The sequence below is a fragment of the Desmodus rotundus genome, chromosome 10 (assembly GCF_022682495.2).
Source record: "Desmodus rotundus isolate HL8 chromosome 10, HLdesRot8A.1, whole genome shotgun sequence".
Classification (NCBI taxonomy): Eukaryota; Metazoa; Chordata; class Mammalia; order Chiroptera; family Phyllostomidae; genus Desmodus; species Desmodus rotundus.
In genome coordinates, this window is record NC_071396.1 from 71,779,187 (window position 1) to 71,792,821 (window position 13,635).

The 13,635-nt window shown below is 36.2% G+C and overlaps 1 protein-coding gene across 2 annotated transcripts in view; it reads left to right on the forward strand.

The window, feature by feature from the left end:
* Positions 1–13,635, forward strand: part of LPIN2 (lipin 2) — an 88,079-nt gene that overhangs the window by 61,692 nt on the left and 12,752 nt on the right. For both annotated transcript variants that reach the window (XM_053912852.2, XM_024580407.3), the window contains exons 5-8: positions 5,135–5,242; positions 5,883–6,006; positions 7,373–7,715; positions 10,367–10,466. In XM_053912852.2, coding sequence (XP_053768827.1) covers positions 5,135–5,242; positions 5,883–6,006; positions 7,373–7,715; positions 10,367–10,466 — 675 coding nt within the window. The remainder of the gene's footprint in view (positions 1–5,134; positions 5,243–5,882; positions 6,007–7,372; positions 7,716–10,366; positions 10,467–13,635) is intronic.

The following is a 13,635-nucleotide window of genomic DNA, read 5'->3' on the forward strand; positions in this document are numbered from 1 at the left end:
AAAGAATAGGAAGTCTGCTGCTTTTGCTGTTGTGAAATCTAGAGTCGTGTGCTATCAGAATTTGTAACCTTAGAATACCTTACCCTCCTCAGCCCCTTACCACTTAGGAAAGAAATTGTTTTGAGAAGATACCTAAAATAAATTTTTATTTTATTTTGATAGGTAGCCTTATATTTAAACTCTGCAAGAATTTCATTCATAACAGAGTTAAGAACTTATAGCAGAACTAATTAAAGTGTTTTGAAGGAGGCAGATGAAAGAGCATCATTCGTTAAAGCAGGTTACTGTTTCAAAGCTGGAAGAAACTCAACTGGTGGAAATTAGAGAGCTTTAAACTACATAGGGCTTTGTGTAAGCTGTACCTAGTGAATCTCTGTCCCTCCCTAAATTTGGACTTTTGGCTTAAATATAGTACAGAAGCCTTGTTTGACCTTCTAGAAGTTGTGTGGACAATATGTATTCAAAACATAGACCTAAGCATAAAGAGCCTATTGGAGGGGAGAGACTTTCTGACTGGACAGCGCTGTAGCACAATCTTGAGTGCAAATATATGAAGCATGGCACTGATAGAAATGTATAGAATACCTAGCAATAACAACAGGGAACCTCTATTTTTAATCCACAAAAGCAGACTTGCTTTACAAGTTATATCTGGGAGTTAAGTACATAGAACCTAAGATTTTTTTAAATTAAATTTATTGGGGTATTAGTTAATAATAACATTATGTAATTTTCTGGTATACAGGATTATAATAGCTGTATACTTTATTGCATGCTTGCCGTGCAAAGTTTAATTTCCTTCTGCTACCATATATTTGATCCCCTTTACCTACTTTACCCTTCCCAGACCCCCTTGCCCCTCTGGAAACCACCATTCTGTTGTATCTTTGAGTTAGTCTGTTACTTTTTGTTTTATATTCCACAATGAGTGAAGTTATAGTTCTTGTCCTTTTCCACCTGACTTAATTCACTTAGCATAATACTCTTAAGATCCATCCATATTGTTAAAAATGGTAATGTTCCATCTTTTTATGGCTGCGTACTATTCCACTGTGTGTGTGTGTGTGTGTGTGTGTGTGTGTGTGTGTGTGTGTGTGTGTGAGTGAGTGACACACCATCTTTATTTAGTCATCTTTTGGTGGGCATGTTGATTGTTTGCATGTCTTGGCTATTGTAATAATGATGCAGTGAACATACGGATATATAAAAAGATGTTCAACATCACTAGTTACTAGAAAAATAGAAAATCAAAACCACAATGAGATACCACTTCATACCTATTAGAATGACTATTATCAAGAAGATACGAAATAATGAGTTTTAGACAGGATGTGGAAAAAAGGGAACCATCATACACTGTGGAAATGTAAATTAGTGCAGGCACTATGGAAAACAGTATGGAGGTCTGTAAAAAAAACTAGGACTAGAGCTACTATATGAGATCTGTCCAGAAGGTATCTAGCCTTGTGATATGAAAACTAGACATATTTATTGAAGAAGATATGAGAAACATTGTATATAGGACGATGACACCTCAGTCCCCTTCAAAGTAGGCATGTTGGGACTTCACACAATTCTCCCAATCGTCATTAGCTAGCTGATCTGTCATATTTTCCTGAATCTTGTTGATGGTCTGAAGTTTCTTTCCTTTCACCACTGATTTTTATTTTGAGAAAAGCCAGAAGTCTCAGGACACCAAATATGGCCTGTATGTAGGCTGAGGCACCTGGGTGATTTGATGTTTTGTCAAAAAATTGTTCATGAGATGTTATGCATGAGCCAGGCACGTTGTCGTGATAAAGTTGCCAGTCACCAGTTGCCCATAGCTGTGGCCTTCTGAATCATCTGAAGAGTTTCCGCAGAAGAATGTTCAAGCTTCACGGAAACTTTGATGCAGATTCATTGCTCTACTTGCTCAAGTCATTTTGAATGTGATGGCCACACAGTACACATGCCCACTCAATGGCATCTACTGCCCCCACTGACTAGCACAGTGAAGTCATCATGGTTTACTCATGCACATTCCAGTCCACTCTCCATGGCTGCCAGGTATCATTCATGTGAGGCAAACTGTTCTTGTTATATTAAGAATGGTTGGACTTTTTTTCCGGACAGACCTCATATGATCCAGCAATTCCTCTTCTGGGTATTTACCTTGAAAAAAATGAAAACACGTATTTGTAAAGATACATGTATCCCTGTGTTCATTTCAGCCTAAGACTTTTTCCAGACAGCATCTATTGCCTGAGGCTTCATGCTTCATCTCCTGATTAGTTAGTTACGGCCTTTTACAGAACCTTCTGTGTTCTTGGTGACACGAATCTTACAGCTTGCTCCTTGCTCTTTCTCCTCTTCATTTCTGTCATGGTAGACAAACATTGCATGGTCCTTTCAGTTCTGAGTTATCTTTTATGGGCAGTATCCAAATGCAAACTTAGATCATTAGTCACACTGAAATTTATTGACCAGTACTGTGCAAAGGTTGAGGATAAGCATATTGTTAACAGAGTTAGTGACCTTTGGTCATTGTAATTAGAAACCCCATTTATCTCTTACATACTACCATTTAAATAGACTTACAACTCATTTAGACCTTCTTATTTATCCCACATATAATTTAGTCCATATCATTTTTCTCCCAACTTTTACAAAATTGAGGTATGATTTACACACAATAATATTCATAGGTCTTAAGTATGCAAATTCAGTGGGTTTTGTGATAGTTGGACATATGTCATGTAATCTCTGTTGGTTTTGAATAGGAAAGATAATTGGTTTACCAAATGATGTTGAATTTGATGACATGATGTTGAGGTGCATCTGTGAAGGCTGAAGTGCTCTATACACACTTACTGTGAACTTCAACAGCTGACGCTGTCACCCCACCAGCCCTGACTCAGTGTTGAACTACTTACCGTACTGCAGATCATCTGCTGTTTGGCAGTGATGCATATATTTATCCTATGTTTCAATATAGGTAGAATGAATGTTCATACTATTTTCTTCACATTCTAATGTGTATATTCCCTGTAGTCTCCTGTCGTGAGTTACTCTGCCATAGTTTGCCTGCCTGGTCACCTGTTCTCAGGCATGTGGGCCATTTTAAAAGTGCTCGAGCAGGTTTTTAGAAGTCTTATGTTAGTTCAGGAGTCAATAGAACTGAAAGGGACCTAAACATTAGCAACCTTTTCATCACTCTTAATGGGTCTAAACTACTGGGCTCTGTTTTTGTCAGGATATGCCCACAGAAGATCACTTCATGTCTTCCTAGGGTTGTCACTTCTTAATGCTGCCTGATCTCTCTTTCTCCCTTTCAGTATTTTATTAAGTCCAGTTTGCTTTGCTAAACTCTTCTTGGATTACCTCTTATGCTGCAGTAAAATGTGTTCCAAAAATATTTTTATTAAAATGCGTTTGGCTTTTACACTGTTCATTTCAAACCATTTTCACACACACATATATGAATATTGATAGGCCAGGATGTACTGTCCTTTTAAATTTGAGAAATAAGGGTGGTTCATAAGCATCTGATTTTTCCCTTTCAGCTTTTACCATTTTATTTCTTAAGAAATAGTATTTTTACCTAGATGTCTGCCTTTTTCAAGTACAGTCACATCTCGGTACTCGTTGGCTTCAGAACTCTTCAAACTCTGTATTGGTCTCATTTTGACAAGGAGAAAATGTTTCAGCCCCGGGGGCTTGCTCAGGACCTGTCGCACATGCTAGAACTTGTGTGAGTCAGGACACCACCCCGCAGTGGTTCAGTGCTCTTCAGTTTGGGCACTTGTCACAAGCTCCGGAATGAATTTACAACAAGTACCAAGATACCGCTGTATGTTTTTATCCTCTCGAATGAGGGTGGATGCCAGAGTGTAGTACTTCTGAGCAAAAAAAGATGAGAGTAGGAAAACCTTGAATTAGAAGGAGTTGCTATGTGGAAAAACTGTTACATGCCAGAGTTAGTGGTAAAGCAGAGCATGTTAAACTAAGATATAAAGGAAGAAAGGTAATATTGTGTGAGGAGGAGGAGGCAAAGTATATCTACCTACACCTCCATCCAAGAAAAAGGATAATATTAAAATTAATAAACTAGTTTATAGACCTGTTTTTAGTCTAGCAAGTTAAGTGATAGATCTTCTCATTTTATCTTCAGTATTCTGGTGCAGCATTGAATTTTCTGTAAGATGCTGTTAAACTTGTACACTTATAGTGCCTTACACTTTCCAGTTTTTGTACTTTACACTTTTCAGAGTTTTCAACGTGACACACCACATTAATCTCAAAATGACTTTGTGAAATAGGACAGGTGATAAATTTCCAACTAAAGATGGAAAACAGGCAGGGCTTCTTAGGGATGTTTTAAGATTATATGGCAAGTTAGTTGTATTAACTCTGCAATTTCAAGGGACCCGAAGGGTAAATTAAATTAAAACCTTATTAGCATTAGGTCAGCCATCAAGGTCTGTGTATGAATTTCAAAACGTCCGTTGTATTTTCGTGTCATCTTCGTCACATCCCCACATCATGTAGATCATCAGTGAAGAGAAAGCTCTCAGGCAATGCTTGAAGCAAACAGAGAAAATAAGTTCTGGTGGTTAAGAGTTTTTAGGGTAGTTTTAAGTTTTTGAGCCATTGCTCTTCAGCTGATATTCTTGTATCTTTTGTAATACACGGGGGAGCGTAGTAGAAAGAACAAGGGCTTTCGTGTTTTGCATCCTGCGGCTTACTAGTTTCTTTTACTTCGAGCGAGTCACTAAATTCTGGATTCTTAATTACCTAATATCTAAAATAGGATATTATTACCTCAGATTTGTAAAGATTGAATGCAATATACATAAATCCTCAGTTTTCTTCCAGCCTTTGAATTAGTTATCCCTAAGAGAGGTAAAAATGAATTTTTAATCACATCTTTTCTTTCCCCCTCTGTTTATCCCATATTTAAGTAGCAGGGTATGGTGGGTGACATCAGTGAATCCCTCCTCTCCTTCACATTTTCCTTGTAATAGGGTTAATTATTAATTATTGGGCCTTTTTTCATTTGTATTGTTTAGATGATATCAGTGGATTTGGAGGGGGTTTTAAGCTGACACAGTGTCATTGTGCCTGCCTTTCTTTTCTTCTTCCCCTTTCACAGAGGATCTTCAAATGCTTCCTTAAAGGAAGAAGAATATAAGGAGCCTCTGGTCTTCCATTCTGGAGATCACTACCCCTTATCTGATGGAGATTGGTCCCCTTTGGACAAGTAAGTATTTTCAAAATTTCTCAGTTCTTAAAGGAAAGATATATTAAATAACTTTCTGTTATTGGACAGTAATGGTACTTCCCATTACTTTCATACTGTGAGACAATGTGTGCTTTAAATGTGAACGTGGACTTTTTCTTTCAATAATTATTGTGTTCCGAACCTTGATCTAACTTACTCTCAGTGTGTTGGCCACTGTACATCAGTTCTTAAGTTCTAATCTTTTATTGTCAACTATTAACCAACTGTATTGTGGATAGCATCATGAAGAAATGCGCAGTCACACTTGGTTCTGTGTTCAAATCCAGTTTCCTTCATGTAGTAATATTAATTTAATCCATCTTTCCATGCATTTCCTCTCTTGTAAAATTACCTTTCTTATTAATTTCTCATGAGAATCAAGTGGGATGATGCACAGAAAATGTTTACAGAGGACCCAGCAAATCCACCATAAAATACTAGTTGGCATTGTTTTTATTATTACTTAAAAACTCAAGGGGAAGAAATAACATTTTCTGTAGTAGAGTCTTTATATCTTCAGGATACAGTTGATACATTCAAACTTAACATTTCTTTCAATCTGTCAACACTGAAGTTCTCAACTTTAAAGTTACTTCATTTCTTTGTACTGTGTTTACAGCCCGTATTCCCCAGCAGCATGCCCAAAGAGCGATTCAGAGCTGGAGGTGAAACCCACCGAGAGCCTGCTCAGGTCCGAGTCGCACATGGAGTGGACGTGGGGCGGGTTCCCAGAGTCCACCAAGGTACTAGGTTTACTTGCCTACAGAGTGTGTTCTTCGTCCAGGAGTAAAGGGTGATGATCTAACCGAGCCCATCTGAACATAATGATGCTAGTGCCCTCATGTGGTCACAGAAGTCAATTCAAAGATAACATTTTCCAAGGTTGCACTGTTTACAACAAAAGGAATCTAGCATTATTATCTGTGTTTCTATTAAGTCAGTAAAGTTGACTGTTAATTAACACTATAGTAAAGAAAATTTTAAAGGTACCTAAAGGAAACTAAAATTTTCACACTGAAATTTTAAACAAATTGATTGTGAAAGCTTTTTTTTTTTTGACAACTCATAATGAAAGAAGAAAGAATTGGAAAGATAACATGTCTTATTTATTTATTCATATATTGAGACTATTTATTTTATTTTGTGTGTATGAATTAACCAACTTATATTTAAATACTTTATTTAAAGTGAGTTAAACTTACTTTACAGTTGATACTCATTATATGTGAGTTTTAGGTGCACAGCATAGTGATTGAACATTTATATACACCTTATAAAGGGACCGGTACAGGAACTCTAATCACCTGTCTCCGTGCTAGTTATTCCAGCATTATTGACTCTGTTCCCTGTACCGTACATTATATCCCCATGACTTTTTTTACAACTGGCATTTTGTACTTCTTAATTCCCTTCCCCTTTTCTGCCCAGTCCCCCAACCTCCTCCCCTTTGGCAACCATCAGTTTGTTTTCTGTATCTATGAGTTTGTTCCGGTTTCATTTTCTATGTTCATTTTATTTTTTAGGTTACACATGTTAAGTGAAATCATATGGTGTTTATATTCTCTCTCTGAAGAGAAAATATTTTAGACCTCTAGTTTTTTTAAAATATACATTTTGCTTTTATATATGATTGCATCTGAGACCTCACTGCCCGCTTTTACTCTGTTTTAAAGTGAGGTAACATCGATTTATAACATGAGTTTCACGCGTACAACATTATAATTCGACATCTTACATTGTGTTAACAGAGCCTGGAGAGAGTCAAAGCAGGGCTTAACTTTCCTGTCACACTCAAGTTTTCTCCCTGAAAATGAAGTTCTCCCCCTTAGTGGTATCTTAAAAATCATCATTTATTTCCTTAGTCTTCTCTAGTTTTGAAATCTTCATAGAACAAGTATAAATAGAACATTTATAAACATGGTATTGAACAAAATGCAGTTATTTTTCCCACTTTTTAATTATGAAATATTTCATACATACAAAATAATGTATTTACTAAATGTGGTATTTAAATAAAATGAGTACATTTACCTGCATCCAGCTTAAGAAATCAACTACACCATACACCTTTGAAAGTAGTTTAATTTTTAAACAATTCAATTTTTTTAGGTCAGCAAAAGAGAGAGATCTGACCATCATCCTAGGACAGCTACAATTACACCATCAGAAAATACGCATTTTCGGGTAATTCCCAGTGAGGACCACCTCATAAGTGAAGTTGAAAAGGATGCATCCATGGGAGAAACGGTCTGTACTGTAGTGAAACCCAAACCCAGAGCCCCGTGTAAGCAGATGAGCGATGCAGCTTGCGCTGCAGAACTTCTCAAGCCTCCCCTTGAGCCTCAGATTTCATCTGTGTTCGATGCAGACCACCTTCCTAACCCATCGTTAGTGGAGGCTCCCTCAGAGTCAAAACCGGCAGCTAAAGTAGACTCGCCATCAAAGAAGAAAGGTAATCTTTTTTAAAATTGGCATCAGGTACTCCAAATTTAGAGGGTAAATTATTTCACTGTTTCAAATATTATGTGACGGTTACCTTTATATTTGTATTCCGTGATCAGAACCGGTTGTATTACTGGTTGTATAGGCTTCCCCGTCGCATTACAGGACCCACTGGAGCAGGACTCTGACTTTCGCCCTGCTCTCTCCCAACTGTTGCTGCACAGTAGGCCTGTGAGAAGCACTTATTGAAAAAAATGTTTAAATAAGTTAATGAGTTAATTAACCACTTTATTGACTAGATATGTCAATAAAAGTGAAATTCTAAAAAATTATGTTTAAACAAAAAAATCATACTAGAGAAAAATATTTTCACCTAAAACAGCTGATTAGTTGAGGCCAAAATAAATACTTTTTTTTCCCCAATAATATGAGGTATATAGGTAAATGCACACTAATTATTAGCGTGTGTTCTCTTTCATTGATTATTTCCTTCTGAAATAGAAGATAGGGTCCAGCTATTGGTTAACAGCTGTATCTCATTTTCAGAACACAGGTTTAATAAATCAGAATATTTTTCCTAGTTAAAAGTATAAAGTTATTTATTGATATTGGTACATATAGTAAGAGCCAAAACACACTATCTGAAAACTAGCCTTGGATCCTATTTTTAGGGAAGTAAATACCTTCCCTAAAAATACTCATTGTTACATATAGCCAAATACCTACTTCCATTTTTTAAAATTTTAACACCGAAGAATAGATGATCACAAACTGACTTAATAAAAATACTCACAAGTATGGACCTTCAGGGTCACTCAGAAATAACTTAAAACAAAAGGATTTGTGGCCAAGTGTGATTATCCAGCTAATGATCCAGCTTAACTTGGCACCTTACCCTTTCATAGATCAGCAGTTCTCAGACCAAAAGCCCGTACCCATGGGTTCTACTGGGTGAAATGTTAAGGGGGGGAATCCATTTTACAGGGTGAATGTTTTGTGTAGGAAATTCTGACCACCCTTCCCTTAGCACATGTATAGGAACTGACTAGAGTTAAGAACACAGAGTGATTTCCATCCTTCATTTGGCCTCATTCTTCCCCACCCCCAGCCTTTTATTCTGAAAAGTTTTGTGCACATTGCACGCTTTTACTCTCACTCTATCACTGTCTTTTTGTCTCTTCACTCACACACATAAAGTTTTTTATTGTTTTAAGCTGTTTTGGAAACCAGTTACAGGTATTATATCATTTCACCTTAAATACTCCAATATACACTTTGTTTTTTTAATTGAATTTATTGGTGTGACATTGGTTAATGAAATTATATAGGTTTCAGGTATACAATTCTGTAATACATCAACTGTATATTGTACTGTTTGTTCACCACCCCAAGAAGATGCACTTTCTAAGAGTAAGAAGATTCTTTATCTAACCATAGTACAATTGTCATGTGGAGGAACCCATACTCATATTTTCCTAAATGCGCCAAGAATAGCTTTCTGATTGTTTTTTTTCCCCAAACCAAGATCGCATCAAAGTTCGTGTAGCATTTTTTATTTAGAATACCCTTTACACACGTACACACCCACACTTCTTTCCTACACCTTTTTCCTCCTCTACACTCATGATATCGACCTTTTGAAGAGACCAGCCAATTGTTTGGTACACTTTCTTACATTGTGGATGTATCCGATCATTTTCTGTTTTCAAGGTCACATCCTCGTATTTCCTTCAACTGGAAGTTAGTTCTATCTATTAGAAATGTAATGTGAGTTGCATATATAAATTTGTCTTCTCACAAATTTAAAGAGTAAAAAGTAAACAACTGAAATTGAATTTAGTAATATATTCCATTTAAACCAGTAAAGCCAACTTATTATAAATTTAACATGCAATTAATATAAAAATTATTGAGATTTTCATTTTTGTAAAGTAAGTCTTAGAAATCTGGAGTGTTTTCTGCATTTCTTAAACACATTTTACATACCTCACACCAAACTAGGGCAGTGGCTGGTGGCTACTGTAGTCAGCAATACAGACCTGGAGGCTTAATTAGACTTGGGTTACATATTGTTTACTCTTGAATTGAAGATTACTTTATGGGATATATTGAGTACTTAGTAGTACATCTCATAATGTATCACTATTAGTGATATTAAATGTAATCACTTAAGATATTGTCGGCCAAATTTATTTGTTGTAAAGGATTTTTGTCCTTTTGCAATTAGGAGGTAATGTTTTAGCACCCTGTGAATGTCCTGCTCCCCAACAACCTTTTCTTCACATTTTTAGAATAATGTCCTCTTAATGCCAGTGATTTCATCAAGTTTGGTCATGCTTGATTGTACTATAATTATAAAAAATACTCATCAAATATAAATTATTTTTAGGGGCCAGGATTATTCATGTAACAACAAATGAAAGAATGAATAAATTAGTATATGTTTATTAAGCAGCTGTTTTGTGTGTAACACTGAATTTCACTTCTATTGCCATAGATGTTTGAGAACCAACACAAGTAAAAAGGTTGGTTGACACTTTTAAAAATAAAGCCCAATTCAAATCATGGTTGGTTTTTGCGAACCTTTATTTTATTGCAGAGCTGTAAATGAAGAATAACTAAGTTCTTACCTCTGATGTGTTTTTCTTATTAAAAAAACAGGTGTCCACAAGAGAAGCCAACACCAGGGACCTGATGATATTTACCTAGATGACTTAAAGGCACTAGAACCTGAAGTTGCAGCTCTCTATTTCCCTAAAAGGTAGTGTATTCCTTGTATTTTGGAGGGTGAACAGCTCTGCAATAGTCTAGCTACTTCTAGAGCAAAACATTTGGTCTGAGAAAAAGGAGCAAGATGATGATGTCCTTTGCTAAATTAGATGATTGCTTCAGATTTAGAAGATTCAGAAACTGTGCATGTTGTTTCGACTGCAGTGATTTGAAACTAACACCTACTTTTTATGAAGAAATTTTTAATGCAACAAGTAGTACACTAGTTAAACCTACATGAGCATATTATACCAATGGACGAGACTTCAGATTAGCACTATTATAGTCATTAATGCAAACCCAGCATGCGTAAGAAAATTTATCAGCATTCGTCTTATTTCTTATGTGTTTTAAAGGTAATATATCTGTAGTGAAAAATGTTTGAACAAAGAATGCCTTCACTCCCTCAATGAGTCTGAGCTCTCGGGCTTTTCCTGAAGTCGAGCCTGGGTGTGGTGAGGCACCATTCCAGATGGTCTGTACACCCCACATTCCTTAGAACTCTCACCTCTTGTTCCTCTTTTTCCCTCTCCCTCACAATTTTCCCTTGAATGACTCTGAAACCTCAGATAGGGTATACTTGTACTTCTTCCCAAGTTCATTTTCATTCTTAGAGAAATTCCATTTCAATATACTCTGTGATTACAAAGAAAACAATTTTCCCCATGGAAAGTATGACTTGAATATACTTAATCATAGGCACACATAATTAAATACTTTTAATTGTTGGAAAACATTAAGTTTAAAAAGTAGAAAGATGGGATTGATATGAAGATATTTAAGTTTTTTATAGATATTTTTAGAAGGTCTTTAAACTCCTTCCTACTACCTCCCTAAGTTTGTCTCAAATATTTACTTCATTTAAAGTAACGTTTGAATTTTTAAGGTGAGAAAACAAACTGCTCCATTTTTTTCTTCAATAAGAAACTTAAAATATAAGCTGTTTTAGAATTATCACTTTTTTTCACATTTCTCAGCCCTTGGTCATTTACTTACATCGGAGTCCTAAGATAGATTTCTTAGTTTTCCTTTTAAAAAGTAGGGAAAGTTACTAAAGCAATGGGACCCTACTGTGCATTATTATAATTTTACTGTTTAGGATCATTGCTGTTCACTAGGTAAGCTTCTTACTTCATGAACAAATTGTTTCTTGAGAAATTTTATATATACGTAAAGATAGTGAAATTATTGTAATGCTTATAAGCATGTGTTTTGTTACAATTGTGTTCATTGTCTAACTATCCTGTATTTATCATTAAACTTTAAATCACACCACCCTTGTGGATTTGGTGACATGTAGAGTCAGATGGTGTCTTCCCTGTACTGGTTAGAGTGACACTAGCTGCTCTAATAAAACTCAAGACCTCAATGGCCTACCCCATGTGATAATACAGTTGACTCTTGAACCCTGCAGGGGAGTGAGGGGCACTCCCCCTCATGCTGTTGAAAATCCACATACAACTTTTGACTTCCCCAAAACTTAACTACAGTCATCCCTCCACAGGGAGTCGATTCCGAGACATACCGTGGATACCAAAATCTGCAGATACCCAAGGCCCTTGTATAAGATGGTGTAGAACAATGCTAACAGTCAGCTCTCCATATCCCCAGAAAATACTGTTTTTAATCCATGGTTGGTTGAATGCATGGTTGTGAAACCCAGGAATATGGAGGGCTGACTGTCTTTTGGGAAAAATCGATGTAGGAGTGTATCTGCACAGTTCATACCCATGTTGTTCAAGGGTCAACTGTATTCCAATGCTGCTGTTTGGTGGGAGGCCTTACACACAGCGATTCAGGAGCACAAACCCCTTCCAGCTCAAGATTCCATCATGTCCCACCATCCCCTTAGTGCCTCAACAGGGAAAGGAGAGAGGATCTCATGTGTTAATTTTCAGGTGCCAGGCTTGGAAAGGCACAGCCCACCCCTTTTGTCCACATCAACCACTCAGTCATCTGGTCACATGGCTGCACCTAATTACAAAGGGATCTAGCTGTGTGCCCATGATAAAGAGGAAATGCTGTTTGTGTTTTACCTTAGCCCCAGCCTAGCAGTAGGCTTTGTTGCCTTATATGGGCTTTGGCTTTCTCACCATTTGCAGTGAAGAGAACGTTCTGAGTTAACTTCAGTATTGTAATATGGCTGTACATTGCTATTAAGACAAAACATTTCCAAAAACCCAAATCTTTTGTTAGTTCAAATGTAAAACAACAAAATGTAAAATGGCTTTTGAAACTTTCTAGTTAATGATATATCTGTATTCTGCTGCCATCTACTGCTCAAGTTTGAGATTTTTTCTGAAGATCTTATAACTACAGTAGATTGCATATATTGGTCTCATTTGTTAACCATATTGGCTTTCTGAATAAAAGAAAAGAATTTGAAAATTCTAGAACAGTAAATGTGACATTATTCATTCAAAGGGTATAGAGCATTTAAGCATTCATGACTAATAAACTTTAAGGTGTTGTTTCCTTGTTCTTTTTTCTCTCAAATTTTTGTTCTATTACAAAGTTTTCCTTAGAATTACCTTCTGAAAACCTGGCTTCTGTGCCTTATCATCTAGAAAAATGAAAATATTGAATATGCTCATTTATTTCTGGCCCTTACTCTAACAGTCCATTTTTAGTTTATTTCTTAATACATTTCTTTCTGCGGTGGGTCTAGCCTCCTGAGAATTTTCTCTTACTTATTATCTGTGTTTTATTTTGTGGAGTAACAGATGAATTTAGAAAAGCCCTGTTTTTAAAAGTAATACAGCCTTTGACTACAGTAATTTTCTACAGGATGTATATAGTACCACAGCTTTTCCTAGGAAGTTAGGATGAAAAGGTTTCCAAAATCAGATTTTTCTTAATCACCCTGTCACTGTCACCACAGAAATACAAATAAATGCTTAAAACTCTTTTACTCCTTTAATAGGATCAGAAAGGTTGTGGTTGAAATGTTGGTGTTCTTGTGAATAACTTCAAGCAATTTTTGTGACATTTACTGTATTCACGGTTAATTCCTTAGTAGTGCTAGTAGGTTATTTTTAATGTCATTTGACATGATTCTAAGCTATGAGAAAAGCTATGTCTGATTGTAGATCAGTCTGTTGCTTTTTAAAAGGGATTTGTTATTTGATTTGAGCCCTCAGAGAACCATGTAGTAAGCTAGG